Here is a 17,336-nt window from a genome sequence, read left to right on the forward strand (position 1 = left end):
AGATAACAGAAATTGATTTCACAGTCAATTTCAAAGTCCAAAATGACGACTTTCGGTTTCTGAAAAACAGCTCAAAGTGACCAAATACCACCCAATATGAGTATCTCCGGAGCCAGAAGGTTGTAAGAAGCTATAAATTGAACTCAGACACCATTATGCATTATAGGATGGCAACTTCTGGTTTCTGGAAAACAGCCAAAAATGGCCGATTTCCGTCTAACATGAGTATCTCCGGATCTAGAATGATACACAGCAGCTTGGATTCTTTGGATTCTGGGTTGGCGATTTTCCGTTCCTGGGAAACAGCGGAAAATGATCAAATTACACCCAATATGAGTGTTTCTTCAACCAGAATGACGCTCAGAGGCCAACTATTATCTTAAATATCATTTTGAAATCGGAGATGACGATTTCCGGTTTGTGAAAAACAGCCTTCAATAACCAAATACCATCCAATATGAGTATGTCTGGAACCAGAATGATGCAATGAGCTAACAATTGACCTCATGCACCATTTTGAAGCGCTAAATGGCAACTTATAGGAAACAGTCGAAAATGACCAAATCATACTCAACATGGATATTTCCGTAATCGAGATGATGCATAGAAACCAAACATTGACCCATGACACCATTTTGAATTGAAAGACGACCACTGTTAGTTTCTGGAAAACAACCAAAATAACTAAATACCTCCCAAAATGAGTATTTCCAGTGTTAGATTAATGCCAGAAAATTTGCTGAAAATGACCGAATACCACCTAATATGAATATATTCAGAATTAGGGCGATGTACGGAAGCCAAAAGTCGAGGATGTTGTCATTTCGATAAAACCAATCATTTCAAACAGTTTTTCTTTTGACTTTTATCATATCCTAAGGCCGATTCGTCGTGCATTTGCAGACTTTAAACACATAGCAAGCAATCAATGAATTTGGAACGTTCAAATAGTACAAAACCACGTTTAAATTATGTTGAGACCACATATATCAATCATAGCAGATATAGTTTTAAATAGCATTTGAATTTCTTTTCTTTCCATAACTTTTGAGCCACATATCAAATTATTATTTGTATTTGTAAGTTTGAGAGATGACTCGTTCGTATGACACTAGTTATGTTCAAATAAGTCATGTAATCTTTGAAATAGTAGACTTTCGTTGTTTTATTAAAAATTTAATACAAAACGGTGGCTTAAGTTCAATTATAATCAAATTAAATGGGAACGTATAGGGCAGCCAAACTTTGAAACCACGTGTTCAATCATAATTCATCAGTTAACGCTTAACTAGCCCGCTCATCTAATAATAATATTGATCAAATCGGTTGTGTAGTTTCTGAGAGAATGAAGTTTCGTGATTTTCACATTTTGGATCTTTACAGACAAATTTACAGTCCGATTACAGTAAAATTGAATAGGGTGTTACGAGGCAGCTAGACTCATTAGTTGACACTTATTTTGTGGAAATCGGGTCAGCCATCTCTGAGAAAAGTGGGTAAGTTCAAGTAGTCTTTGGAATATGTTCTGTTTGTTATGTTTTAAACATAACAATAGGGTCTTGTGGGGCAACTAGACCTTCCATTTGACACTGATTTTATGAAAATCGGTTCAGTCATCTCTGAGAAACCTGAGTGAGTTTAAGTAGTCTTCAAAACACGTTTCTTTCCATAACTTTTGAACCATAAGCTCAAACTTTATGAAAAGTTAAGGGTACTTCAGGTAGCCCGTTCATTTGAAATCAATTTTGTTCAAATCGGATGTGTAGTTTTTGAGATAATGATGTTTCATGATTTTTACATTTTTATACATAACCTCTAAACTAGAAATTCGATTACAATGAAATTTGATTGGGTCTTATGGGACAACGAGACTTTTTATTTGCAATCAATTTCATGAAAAATCGGTCCAGTCACTTCTCTGAGAAAAGTGAGTGAGAATAAAAATCTGCACATACACACACACATACTCACACACATACACACACACACACAAACAGGAAATGTTTAGCTCGTCGAGCTGAGTCGAGTGATATATGCCATTCGGCCCTTTGGGGCACTTTTATACTTTCGGTTTTGCAAGTGATTGCTATACCTTTCTAGGAGAAAGGCAAAAAAATTAAAAGAAAGTTAAAAATTATTTATCCAAAACAGCCCATTTAAAAAAACTGATTTTTTTATAAAAACTACGAAAGATTACCTCATCAACGAAACCGGTCATGGAGAAATAAAAAAAAAGTTATAATATTTTCTAATTCATTTTTTTATTACTGGGTACATATTTTTGGAAGAACAAAGTTATTATTTCCAACTTTGCCAGATACACTATGCCAATCAAATAAACCGTTTTGACTGTAAAAATATTCTTAACTCCTCATAGAGTGCTCTATTGGAAATTAAAAATATGTCTACAGTCGAAACGGTTTGTTTGATTGGCATAGTGTCTTCGGTAAAGTTGTAGATAATATTTTGAGTATTCCAAAAGAAAAATATGCCTTCAAAAAAAAAAAATAATTGAAAAAAAATCTTTTGTAGGATTTATTAAAAATAACAGATTTTTAAAAAATTAGCTCTTTTGAATAATAATTTTCAATATTTTTTCTAACTTTTTTGAATAAATAATTTTTTTAGGTGTAATATTTTAAGAGACACCGAAGTGCTTTTTTTAATTTTATACTAATTTTTCACAATATTATGAACCACCCTATGCCGAATTAATGAGCCACCCTAATGAAACATAATGTATCCGATGCTAGTTATAGTGTTTATCATTATACAGGTTATTTCGAGAGACTAGTGATCAATTTCAAAAAATAAATTCTAAACATTTTGAACTCCGCCTTCCACAATTGGAAAAACGACTAAGTCCCAGAGAGTCGATTTTTGCAATAAAGAAATTTTTCTGAAGACACCAATTCTCGACGTTTCATGCGTTTTTAAGTCATTTGACATAACATTTTTTTTCGAAAACCGAAATTTCACGTACCCCCCCCCCCCCACCACTTTGGGTGATTTTTCGGTTTTCAATAGTCCACACTTAAATCGCTTAGCGCCACCCCATTTTAAGTCCGATTGAGCTGAAATTTTGCACAAGGTGTTTCGAGATTACCATTTTGGCTATATAGATATATATATATATATATATATATATATATGTACATGTATATATATATATATATATATATATATATATATATATATATATATATATATATATATATATATATATATATATATATATATATATATATATATATATATATATATATATATATATATATATATATATATATATATATATATATATATATATATATATATATATATATATATATATATATATATATATATATATATATATATATATATATATATATATATATATATATATATATATATATATATATATATATATATATATATATATATATATATATATATATATATATATATATATATATATATATATATATATATATATATATATATATGAATATTTATATACCGTCTGCCGGAGTGAGATTAAGCCAAAACGGGAAATGTTTGTATGTTAAATTATTTGAGATTTCTAGAACCTAATACCTCAAATTCAATACTTTATGAAACGTGACATATTTATTCACAACTGCAAATGGAATATATATAATATCAGTGAGCTGTTTCACTTAAGTAATGTTTCAAAGTACAGGGTGAAAAACATGCGCAAATAATGTCATCCAAAAATGTCCCAGGCAAACCAACCCGATCAAGAAATCACATCAACTTACTTCTCAGTTGGTACGTTAGGATGTCGTCTCCAATGTTTTGACGAAATATTATGCATTGAACCTATGTTGACTCAGAAAATAATGTTTTTCCAAACTGTACACTTTTCGAGCCCTTTTGGGGTAAGATTGTGCCAAGCTATAATGAACGGTACAGTTTGCGGAATTCACATTCACGACAAAATTATATCAGTATACACCAAAACACTTGCTATGTTTACATAGGGTGTGTTGTCTAGCTTTGGTATTATTTGAAATAATGACTAAAAGCTTGAGAACAGTAAGCTAACAACTGTTAGATGGAAATTTACAATGTATCAGTCATTGTAAAATACTTATGGAATGTAACAAAATTCTGTACACCTATTCTTTATAAACTGATGACTTTCAAAGTGAGGAAGGAGGGTTGTGGGTACGTTTCCAGCGGTTTTGAGATCTCCAATGAAATATATATTGGTCAATGTCACATAATAATTGAAACGGAAAGTCTTCTCAGGCTTTATGTCTTAACGTTTTCCCTTTCTAAGCTACCTGGAGACGCCACTATGTATATAGAGACTATCCATAAGCCATGTTCTCATAACTAGTTACTCCAGATATCGATTCGATCCAGTCATGCATTTTTCTATAATTCATATGAAACGTAGTTTCTGGTCAACCCCCCTTAATAGTCCACGTTGTTTATGGTCATCCCTATACTTACTGTTTTATCATGTTATTCGTAGATACACTACTATTCATTTAACAGGCATGAAATTCAACTTTTTGTTTTTGGCACAATCTCACCCCATAGAAGGGATGAGATCAGGCCAAAGTTCATTTAATTTTAGCAAAATTATAATTTATTGTAACTTAACCATATTTGCGGCAGTCGTTAACTGAACATTTAAGTGTGCATTGACGTGATTTGGATCAAACTCATTGCCTAAATGTGTACATTACAAGCTAAGGAACAAAAATGTATCCTTTTTTGGCACAATCTCACCCCGGCAGACGGTATTCATTCATTCATTCCATACGAAGTGACCACGGAAGAGAATAAACTTGGACACGACCATCGCGGATTTGGCTCAAAGCTCCGCGAATTATTCATCTAGGTTCACTATGAAAAAATCCCAATTTTGGTGTCGATTGGAAAACCCCCCGCTCTGTGGGACTCCCTCTTTGTGACAAAGTCAGGCAGTCACTTCTTTTTCTTACAATTCATAGATGTAGGACGTCCGCAAAATACTGATAGATGATTTAAAAAAAAAAACAAGGAATCAAAAATATATATAAGTTTTGACTGGAAGTGTTGCCAGATGGATTGTTTTTGTATTTGAAAACTAAATTTACATTTTTCGGCAAATGCAGCCCTTTTTATTTCAACTTTGATAATTTCATCGTGTTCCTTAGAAAATTTCACGTAAGAAACAACTATCATCCCGAGATAATATGAGCCAATCTCGAGATATAACATATATAACGAAAAACTAATTACGAAATTTAAAACCATTTTTGTAAAAATGCTATATCTCGAGATTGGCTCATATTACCAAATTTTCCGAGAAACACGATGAAACCTTCAAATTTAAAATAAACTCAGCTACATTTGCCGAAAAATGCAAATTTAGTTTTAACTAGAAAAATAATCTATCTGACAACACTTCCGGTCAAAAATAATATTTTTTCTGGATTCCTTGGTTTATTTTATTCAAAATTCACTCATCACTTTTTTCGGGTGTCTTACGGCTATTAACTATAAAATAAATTAATTACGAAATCTACAACTATTTTCGTATGCCGTGTCAAATAAACCAACTTAAACCTAACTATTTTCGTAAAAATGTTATATCTCGAGATTGGCTCATATTACCTCGGGATGATAGTTTTTTCTTACGTGAAATTTTCCATAGTACTTCCCGGAAACTCCGCTAGGTATTGCTTCAGGGAGCGGCTTTTGTGCTATGTGCACCCTCATGATTCCTTAGGTCTCTTTGCTAACTTAGCTAACTAACCTGGAGACTGGCTGTTAGCTAACACTGGCTTGTCGGTGGTCAACCTGTCGCCTGTTTTGCAGCTCTAAAACTATTTGAGAGGCGGCTGCACAAACCGCCCTCCAATTGTTCGGGTCTTTACACATCCTCTGAACTAGGTTATACGGAGTGGTATCTGGCCTGCTCACTACCATCATGTCACTCCGCGCCTGCGCAAAACGAGGGCTTATAAAGAAGACATGCTCAGCAGTCTCTTCCGCATCCACGCACTCGGGACAGTTGGAAAAACCCTCATGCCCGAATTTGTGTAGACACTGTCTGAAGCAACCATGGCCTTACAGAATCTGTGTCAGATGGAAGTTCACGTCTCCATGGCGCCTTCCGATCCATCCGGATACATCCGGAATAAGCCAATGCGTCCATCTACCCTTCACGGAATTGGACCACTCCTGCTGCCATGTGATCATCGAGAATGATCTTCTGGTACCTCGTATGCCCCTTGTGTCACGTTGATCGAAGCATTCTACGTCCTACTTAATGGCTATGCTGATAGCCATCATGCCGGACAGGACGCAGATTGCGTCGTATGACACAGTTCGATACGCGATCGCAACCTTCAGGCACATGAGCCTGTAGGTATTTTCCAACTTACTCCGATGTTTACTTGTACCTAGTGCTTTAGACCACACTGGCCCACCGTATCTCAGTATGAACGAAGTCACGCTAGCCAGAAGTTTCCGCTTGCTGCCGTATACTGCTGAGCTATCGGACATCATGCGAGATAATGCAATGGCCTTTGAAGCCCTCTTACAGGTATATTCGACATGGCTCCCGAAGGCGAGCTTGTCATCGATCATCACCTCCACAGCTTCAGGGAGCGCTGAAAGGCGATGGTGCAATTCCCGACACTGATCAACGCCTGTTGCTTCGACTTGCGGTTATTAACAACTGAAATCTCCGTCTTATGATGCGCCAGCTCCAGTTTTTTGGAGCGCATCCAGTCCTCGACGATGCTTATAGAGTGCGAAGCCGTCAACTCTACCTTCTCGATCGACTCGCCCTAGACCTCAAGTGTGATGTCGTCCGCAAATCCAACGATCACAACCCCTTGGAAAAGCTTAAGTTTCAGCACTTCATCGTACATGATATTCCACAGTACCGGGCCCAGGATTGAATCATGTGGAACCACTTCAGTAATTGGGCCACATTTTTGACCCTCGTCTGTGCTGTAAATTAGCACACGATTCTGGAAATAATTTTCCAGAATCTTGTACAAAGACACCGGAATGTCTAGTTTCCGAAGCAAGTGGGCTATGAAATCTCAGCAAAAACTATTGAACGCATTTTTCACGTCCAGCGTAACGATTGCGCAATAGCGAATGTCCCATCTTTTACGCTTGAGTGCTACCCCTGCTGTTTTGGTGACGGACAGAATAGCATCCACCGTAGACTTGCCTTTTCGGAAGCCGAACTGGTTACTCTACAGATTGTTTGCACTTTCGGTGTACCTAACCTATTGATAATAACCTTCTCGAGCAAGGTAGTTATACGATAACTTATCGTAAACGCCGATAGCGATACTGTCTGCAATCGTTATCGACGATGACGCTAAAGTCTTCAAACATTATCGTCATTGCCAAAGACGATAGCTACTGGACGGTATCGAATCAATAACGTCTGATAAAAGAATTCGCAGTTTGTTTTAACATTGGTTGTTGTCTTGGATAGCCACACAAACAAAGCTGCATTTGGTCCAATAGCAACGGATCGGTTCGCTGCTTTTGCATTGCGAAACTTATGAATTCGTTGCTACTCGAGAATTTTTCCTTCCTTGAGTTGCTATTTTCTAAAAGTAAATAGCAACGCTCGGTACGGTTATTTTGTTGGTTATCTAGCCAGCTCTAGCAACCGAAATATAGCCACTAGTGCACTTGCTCTGATAGACGCTAGTGAGCTGATAACGTCAGGTAAATATCGTTATCGTCGATAACGTTAATGTTTGAAGACGCAATCGTCAACGTCGATAACGATAGCAGACATTATCGGTATCGGCGATGACGCTTATCGACGTTAATCTATCGTATTACCAAGCCTGTTCTCGAGCACCTTACCCGCCGTTTTGAGCAGACATATCGGTCTGTATGCCGACGGGTCACCAGGTGGTTTCCCTATCTTCGGCAAATAAGACCAGCTTCTGTCGCTTCCATCTGTCTGGGAATGTACAGTCATCCAGGCACTTCTGCATGACTTCCCGAAATAGTCAGGGGGTCTCTTTGTTGGCCTTATGCACAGCCAGATTCGGAATCCCATCCAATCCCGGTGTCTTGCTCACCCACAGGGAGTTGGCGATCACGATGAGTTCGTCATTCGTAACCATTTCCGCCTCCTCTGCCTCGGCACGGGTGACGTTGTCGCTCATATATTGGGTGTTCGGCAGGTCGGCCGACCACCTCTGGTCTGAGTTTGAGATACTGGAACGTCGATGAAGTGACCCGCCAGGCCAAGGATTTGGCTCGTGGCGTGGAAAGAGTCCCTCTATGATCCGCTCAAGCATCGCTGGTGATTTTCCTGCGGGCGCCTGGTGTTGGCGCTAAAGCACAGTCTTTCGAAGCACGCACGTTTACTAGCTTTTATTGCTCTCTTAAGCGCCGTTCTTGCGGAGCCGACGATCTTCCCTTTCTTCATCGGTTCGCGCACGTTGAATCCTTCTTCTCGCTTGAAGACACGCTCTGCGGAGGTCCGCTATCGCGTCGGTCCACCAGTAGACTGGTGGCCTTCCATGCCTAGGCTGGTGGCTCCTAGGCATGGTGACCTCACACGCCCGCGAAAGTATGGCAACAAGTTGACCAGTGCTCGGGTGACGAATTCTGCTCGCATCGAGTTCTCGTCTAATTGCTTCCGCAAATACCTCGTCATTGAAGTGTGATATCATCCACCCGCGAGGAGCTGGAGTGTTAATTCTACTCGCCGCATGCGGTCTCGTTTTACGGTCTACACTATATCAGACCGCCAGGTGGTCGCTATGAGTATAGCCATCGTCTACCCTCCAGTTCATGATCAGTCCTGGACTACAGAACGTCACATCGATGATCGACTCCGCGCCGTTTCTACTGAAAGTGCTCTTCAAGCCGACGTTGGCCAGATCTATGTTGAGCTCCGCCAACAAGATCTGACTTCTCTGGTTTGTGCGTCGACTTCCCCACTCAGTTGCCCATGCCTTGAAGTCACCCGCCACTACCAACGGTGATAGACCTATCAGCTCCACGGTGGCTCGGTCGATCATCCTTGCGAACTGCTCGGTAGACCAACGAGGCGGAGCATAGCAGCTGCAGTAGTACATTCCGTTCACCTTGGCAACCGCGTATCCTTCGTTCGAGGTTGACTCTACCTCCTGAACCGGGAACCTGTTCGTCATCCATATTGCCTCCATACCAGACCCGTCCGAAATCCAGTTACCGTTTCTGGAAGGAATACGGTAGGGGTCCGAGATTATGGCGATGTCCGACAACGACTCAATGACTGCTTGGTATAGCAATTGCTGAGCCGCGAAGCTGTGGTTCAAATTTAGCTGTGTCACTCTCACGCCCATGGCTTGCTAGTCGGCTTACCGGCCGTGCACCTTGAGGCTCTTCGCAGTCTTTGCTTTTGTGGCCTGCAGCGCCGCACCGCCTGCATAGGGAGCTGCTGTCAGGCCCCTTACAGCTAAAGGACTTGTGTTCTTGTTCGAAGCATCGAAAGCAGACCTCCGGCAGCTGGTAGATGCTGAGTGGGCACATTGATCAGCCCACTTTGAGCTTCGCTACCTTCAGCGCCTGGTTTCCGTCCACCGACGAAGTCTGACAGTGGCGGTCTGGGTCCCTACTGGGCCTTTGGCAGTCGAACTGCCTCTGGTGCCACAACCACTTCGCACTGCTCCTTGAGGGCATCCACGACTTCACATGCCTCAGTGACCTCGTCCAGGTATTTAATTTATAGGGTTACCTGCGACGTGAGTGCCAGAACCTGCACTCCATCTCCAAGCGCCTCTCGGGCCAATGGCCGATAGGCTGGGCCCTTGTTTCTGGCTTCTTTGCGGAGCTCAACGATCATTTTTCCTTTGCGAAATCGGCGGATGCTACGCACATCTGCCCCCAGATCGCCTCTCAGTGCCTTAAGGACTTCCGGGTACTTTGACTCTTCTGTCTTAAGGATGAGTGCGTCGCCCTTATTTTTGTAACCGGATTTGTGGATTTGTGGATTTGTAACCGGTTGCGGTTTTTGGCCACCACTTTTTGGTTCCTACTGCTTCCCGGAACTGTTATTCACGGGTTACATGGAGCCTTCTGCCTCTTGGCTGCCACCGTGGGCGTTGTTTGCGCCACTCCTTCGCCGGTCTGAAGGTTGTTTGCGATTAAACGCTTCTTGGTGCCTCCAGGGGCCGTCTCTCCCGGGGACTGTCGCGTTCGTTTGGCAGCTGGCCCTGCCGCGCAAACCACCGCAAACGTGCTGGTGTCCGTTTGGACCAACTTCCTTGCCCGCTCGGTCACCTTCGTCTCCTCTTTCTCCGCAGCCGCAGCTTTCATTTCGAGCTCGGCATGCTCCTGTTTAGCAGCATCGACGGAGGACCGAAGCATGTAGAGGGCCTGCTTCAAGTATTTTGTTGTATTGCTGTGACTTTGCGCAAACTCGATTATAGCATCGAGCTGCTCAGACAGGGCCACTACCCTCGGTAGCTTGTCCCGCTGTCTTCCGACTGCCTTTAATAGCTGTGAACCAGCCATCGCGATGTCTTGCGTAGATCTGGTAGGCGTACTGCCTTTACCGTCTTCGCAGGCGACCTTCACTGCATCCGTCTCCACTTTTCTCGGCGAAGACCGCTGGATGCCGCCTCGCGCAAATCGGTTTTCCGACCCACCAGGGAGCTCGGCGCAGGTGCCAGCCCAAAATCGTGGTACGAAAACGAAATCCGACTCGTATCCTATTGCGATGCTACCAGTTGCCGTAATTGGGAACATTAATGGCATCAGCCCCAATGGGCGGTATAGGGCATTTGGGTGGTGGGAGCGCCACTACTCGTTCCATCGGAGCTGCTTCCGGACAGTGTGACTTTTGCGAGAATTCAGCGGGCCCAATGCCTGAATCTCGCCACGACCTAGGCTAGTTATATATATATATATATATATATATATATATATATATATATATATATATATATATATATATATATATATATATATATATATATATATATATATATATATATATATATATATATATATATATATATATATATATATATATGTACATATATATATATATATGTATATATATATATATAATATATATATATTTATATATATATATATATATATATATATATATATATATATATATATATATATATATATATATATATATATATATATATATATATATATATATATATATATATATATATATATATATATATATATATATATATTGTCGTACTGTTAAGGCGAGGTGATAAAATATAAGTTAAACAATAAGAACAGTATAAACGAATTTAATAGCGTATTATAAAATATGTGCGTTCAGTCTCTCGTCGGATACCCGCATGACAACTTATCACTCTCAGTTGGCACGAGTGCGTACATCCGCTTAACAGACTCACTGTCAACGGCGTGCCCAAGTGGTGAATCCCCAGAGGTTGGTCAGTTGCTCCAACATCTCCCTCCTTAATATCTGTGGTGTCCCTGGTACCACTGCGGCGGTCTTCGAGGTCGAGAAGAGCGCCTGGGAAGAGGAACTACAGGTGAAGTCTCAGCTGCTGACTGGAAATCCGATGATGTTGACGATGATGAGGATGAAGCACCATTATCGGCTGGCTCTGGGACGAGCACTGGCTCATCGTTCACCGGCGCAGAGGAGGCAGGTTCTGGCATCGACGCAGTAGTAGCGAGGTTCCACTCATTAAGCAAAATATCGAGCGGATTTTTTTGCGACTTAGTTGACGGCTATTGAGCTGCAAACGAAGACCTACTTTTAAGCTGATTAATGTGCGAGCGAATCATTTTACTATTGTTGACCCAGACGTTATACATTACTCTGCTAAGTTTTTCCATTATGACTCCGGGCACCCAAGTCCACTTATTACTCGCATACACTTTAGCGAAAACCTTATCTTCCTTATTAAAGGTTCGCAAGGCAGGCGAATCTGACACTGGTTGTGGTACTGGTCTACGGGGCGGTCGCAGCAATTCGAGTGAAGTTCTTATCGGTCTGCTGTACATAGCTTCTGCTGGTGACTTGCCATCTGGCACATTTGGATTTGGAGTTGTTCGGTAAGTGAGAAGAAACGTATTTAAAGCCTGATCGTACCTTTCCCTTCCTAGATTTTTCGGATGGCTCGTTTGAATGTATCCACAAACCGTTCGGCCTGGCCATTCGATTGTGGGTGGAAAGGTGCTGTCGTTATGTGCCTGATGCCTTTCTGGCAACAAAATTCCTCAAATTCCCAACTTTTGAACTGCGTGCCGTTGTCCGACACAAGAATCTCTGGCATTCCTTTGTTGGCGAATAAATCTTGAAGCAAGCTGAGTGTTACCTTCGTTGTTGTCAGTTTCGTTGGGAAAATTTCCGGTCATTTAGTGTTTGAATCAACAACGATTAAGTAAAATTCCCCTTCCAAAGGACCGGCATAGTCGATGTGAATCCTTTGCCATGGAGCTGTCGATTTGGGCCATGATTGTGGCTCAGCCTTTGGTGGCGAACGCGCTGCTAATGCACATTGGTGATAAGCCTTTACAAAGTCTACTATTTGTTCGTCTAAGCCTGGCAAAAAGACGAAGCTACGTGCAATGGCTTTCATCCGTTGTGCACCTGGATGACCTTCATGCAATTGGATAATGCATCGCTTCCTATACTGTGCTGGGATAATTAAACGGTCTCCAAACATAACACAGCCTTGCACAATTGAGAGAGCTTCTTGGCGGTCAAAATAGCGTTGCATCTCCCAATCTTTGACATCCATTCGCTTCTTAGGCCAACCATCGCTCACGAATCGATATAGTTTGCTAAGAGTCGGATCGCATTTCGTGGCTTCTTCTACCATGCTAAAACTGAGAGGTAAGTTTTTAGTGCTACTGACTATTACTGACCTTAAATCTTCTTTCAACGAGGCACATGCAACAACGAAATCTTCGTCTGGCTTAATATGCTGGTTGATAACCCTGGACAGCACGTCAGCGTTCCCAAATTTATCAGTTGAAATATATTCTATCGAAAAATCATATGACAGCAACGTTAAAGCCCACCGCTGGAGCCGGTTTGCAGTGTAAACCGGTCTGCCTTTTCTAGAGCCAAATATCCGTAATAACGGTGCATGATCTGTCTGCAATCGGAATCTTCTACCAAATATATATTTGTGAAATTTTGTAACAGCGAATACAATAGCCAGTCCTTCTCTGTCTGGCTGTGAATATCGCTGCTCAGCTGCAGTGAAGGCGCGGGACGCGTGTTGAACCACCTTCATTTGGCCATCTGCGAACTTATGGCTAATTGTTGCTCCAACACCGATCGACGAAGCATCAGCCGAAACAATTATCTCCTGCATCGGATCGTAGTGTGTCAGTAAGAGCTCTGACGACAAAATTGCTTTAAATTTTTCAAATGCACTCTGGCATGCTGGTGTCCACTTGAATGTAGATGTGCTGGATTTTAAAAGTTCATCCAAAGGGTAGCGCAGTGTTCTCATATCCGGCACGAACTTACCGTAATAGTTCAATGCTCCGAGGAAAGAGCGAACACCTGTGAGGTCCTTGGGAGCGGGCATATCTTTAATAGCTTGGATCTTATCTGGTTCTGGGCGAAGGCCTTGGCGATCTAGCATATGCCCTAGGTATCGGATTTTATGCTGTCCGAATGCACACTTTTCTAGGCGAATAGTGAATCCGTACTCCTGAATTCGGTGCAGAACTTCGTGCAAGTTACGTGAATGTTCGTTTTCATCTCTACCACCAACAATCACGTCATCTAAATATCCTGACGTATTCGATAGACCGGCCAGCATTGTGTCGATCATCTGCTGGAACACACCTGGAGCCGCCTTCACGCCAGGAGGGAGCCTATTGTATTGATACAGTCCCCGGTGCGTGTTGATGGTTAACAACTTCCGACATTCCTCATCTACCTCCATCTGCAAGAATGCATCGGATAAATCAATTTGGCTGAAGACAGTACAACCGGGTAATTTTGAGAAAATGTCCTGCGGCAATGGTAGCTGGTACTGATGTGACTGAAGCTGTTCATTGAGCCCAGTTGAGCAATCACCGCATATACGGATAGTGCCGTTTGCCTTTCGTACAACAACTATCGGTGCAGCCCACTCTGAGTACTGCACAGGTGAAATAATGTTTAACCGTTCCAAACGGTCAAGCTCTTCGTCAACTGTAGCTTGCATTGCGTATGCTACAGGTCTCCTGGGTCGGAAAACAGGTTTGCTTGCATCTTTCAAAGACAGCACAATTTTTGTTTTTGTGCAAAGCCCGAGCTTATTGCTGAAAAGCTCAGGGTACACCCGTTTCAAAGCACTTATATCTTGAGCAGCACTTTCTAGTTTATTACAAAATTTGTCCATAGGCAGTGACCACAGATTGAATTTATCGATTAAATCGATACCCAGAAGATTAAGTGAGTTTCCCGACACGAGTATACGGCCATTTTGGGTGCATCCATTTAATGAAACTTTACCAACAAATTCGTATAACAGGTCTAGCTTCTCACCAGATGCAGATTTGGCTGTTTGTGTGGTGGGATTTGCTGCTGGGTGGCCAATCTGCTTCCACACTTGTTCAGAAATTATCGTAATATCTGATGCTGTGTCTAGCTGCAGACGAACAGGCACGTCATTTATTTTGACCCACACATATCGTCGCTTGCACTGTATACTACTAACAGCTAGCGTAACGGTTTGAATAGACAAATTCCCATTTCGATGTTTGACCGATTTGAGGGAACGTCGGGCGCTTGAGCAATACCCTTCCTTATGACCCACCTGATGACAATCTGCACATTTATGGTTCCGAAATCCGCAGAACTTTGAATAGTGCATGACACCACATTTCCAGCATGGAGTAGCTGGCCTGTTCTTGTGGTTTCCTTGAGACGGCTGGGGACACCTTTGTTCATTTGGCTTTTTAAATTGCTTCCGATAACTAAGACTGCTTTTCACTGCTTGCACTTTTGGTCCACTTGCACTGGCTTCTATCATTGCAGTATCGTTTTTTAAGTTAATCAAACGCTGACACTCTTCCATCAAAGCTCCAAGTGTGACGTCGGCACAGTCTTCAATTTTTGTTAGCAGTCTTGTTCGTACTTCGGCGTCACACTCGGACTTTATTCCACACACAAATATTAGGCATTTGAATTGTTCTTCTGAAAGCTTTTTAAGCTCGAATTCAACACACATCTCGTTAACTCGGCATGCATATGACACGAAATCTAGCGAACCAGGCGGCAAACGTGTTGCGAGTATCAGGATCGTATTGGAACTCTTTTATGTTTCCTGCCAATGAGTCCAGAATTGCCTCCGGATTTGGAGGGATGCTCACTTGAATGGACCCCATTGCATTGAGAAACATTGCCTCCTGTTGTTGGAGAAAACCTTGTTGCTGTTGCGCTGATTCGTGCTGGCGCTGTAGCAACTGATTAGTAACAGCCTGTTGCTGCTGAAGCTGCTGTAAAATCTGCAGGAGGACAGGATCAATCGGCATCGCTTGCGGTTGACCGGGTTGTGCAGGAATGTGATGACGCTGCTGTTGGAGGTTATGTGGATGTGATGGAAACGGATGATTCGGGCCGGGTGGGTTGATTCCGGATTTTGATCCACATGGTTGCGGTCATCCTCCATTCTTCGCTTCCTTTTGCGAGGCGGTGAGAAAGAAATTTTTCCGAATTTCTAATCAACGAGAATTATAAAACTGAACACTTGCGAACGCGGTAATACTCGTCGCCACTGTCGTACTGTTAAGGCGAGGTGATAAAATATAAGTTAAACAATAAGAACAGTACAAATGAATTTAATAGCGTATTATAAAATATGTGCGTTCTGTCTCTCGTCGGATACCCGAATGACAACTTATCACTCTCAGTTGGCACGAGTGCGTACATCCGCTTAACAGACTCACTGTCAACGGCGAGCCCAAGTGGTGAATCCCCATATGGTGGTCAGTTGCCCAAACATATATATATATATATATATATATATATATATATATATATATATATATATATATATATATATATATATATATATATATATATATATATATATATATATATATATATATATATATATATATATATATATATATATATATATATATATATATATATATATATATATATATATATATATATATATATATATATATATATATATATATATATATATATATATATATATATATATATATATATATATATATATATATATATATATGACACCCGAAAAATAGTGATGAGTGAATTTTGAATAAAATAAACCAAGTAATCCAGAAAAAATATTATTTTTGACCGGAAGTGTTGCCAGATAGATAATTTTTCTATTTTAAAACTAAATTTGCATTTTTCGGCGAATGTAGCTGAGTTTATTTTAAATTTGAAGGTTTCATCGTGTTTCTCGGAAAATTTTACATAAGAAACACTCATCAACCCGTGGTGATATGAGCCAATCTCGAGATATAGCATATTTACGAAAAACTAATTACGAAATTTAAAACCATTTTTGTAAAAATGCTATATCTCAAGATTGGCTCATATTACCACGGGGTGATAAGTGTTTCTTATGTAAAATTTTCCGAGAAACACGGTGAAACCTTCAAATTGAAAATAAACTCAGCTACATTTTGCAAGGAGCCATGTAAGGAGAAGTCAATCGTTTGAGGTTTTCTGGTAGAATGAATTTTTATTTTCCTGAATATTGTTACTTGTCTCCTGCTGGAGACGCCTGAAGCCACCGTTCTATGTATTTGTAATCTATGTGCTATGTACATCGATCATTTATCCATGATCGATGTGCATGCTAAAGGGACAGAAATAGCAACTCGAAAAGCCATCACTCTACGTATGGTAACAGCGAGGTTCAGTCGTTTGTAATGCGACACTTTCTTTCGTCGCGGCAAACGCTGACAATTTTGAGCAGGCATTGAACTGAAGGTTCAATGCCGGTCGACAATAAATTACTCAGCATGTTCCCAACCTGAGGAGGTACTATTTTGGAAGTATGAGAAAATGACATGTGGAATGCACATGTCACACCACTCCCTTACGGGTCAGAAGGTTTAAAGTTTAGATTTTGTTTGGCTTCAAACGTCTCTCACAATTGTTATAATTTACGCAAATTGTATGTATTACATGATGAATTTTGATATCATGAAAATTTTATTATGATGGTGTTAATTGAATAACTCACTCCTTCCCCCTAATGGAAATAGGAGGTGGCTTTGTAGTCTATTTTATTAGCCTCGATATGTGAACAGGAAGCTGTTGTTTTTTTTCGGCATCTACTATTGTTACGTTTGGCGTGTTTAATTTTGAAATCAAGAAAGGTCCGTTGTAAACGGGGTCTAATTTGTGTCTA

The 17,336-nt window shown here is 40.6% G+C and overlaps 2 protein-coding genes across 2 annotated transcripts; both read right to left on the reverse strand.

The window, feature by feature from the left end:
- Nucleotides 1-11,433: 11,433 nt before the first annotated feature.
- Nucleotides 11,434-11,988, reverse strand: LOC129716991 (uncharacterized). The gene is made up of 2 exons (XM_055666836.1): nt 11,739-11,988; nt 11,434-11,633 (listed from the first exon to the last, which is right to left on the reverse strand). Exons 1-2 carry the CDS (start codon nt 11,986-11,988, stop codon nt 11,434-11,436), a joined length of 450 nt encoding a protein of 149 aa, XP_055522811.1.
- A 350-nt stretch (nt 11,989-12,338) lies between these two features.
- Nucleotides 12,339-15,164, reverse strand: LOC129716992 (uncharacterized protein K02A2.6-like). Its single transcript, XM_055666837.1, has one exon. The coding sequence runs from the start codon at nt 15,162-15,164 to the stop codon at nt 12,339-12,341; it is 2,826 nt and encodes a 941-aa protein (XP_055522812.1).
- Between the last annotated feature and the right edge of the window lie 2,172 nt (nt 15,165-17,336).

Source organism: Wyeomyia smithii, chromosome 1 (assembly GCF_029784165.1).
Source record: "Wyeomyia smithii strain HCP4-BCI-WySm-NY-G18 chromosome 1, ASM2978416v1, whole genome shotgun sequence".
Taxonomy (NCBI): domain Eukaryota; kingdom Metazoa; phylum Arthropoda; class Insecta; order Diptera; family Culicidae; genus Wyeomyia; species Wyeomyia smithii.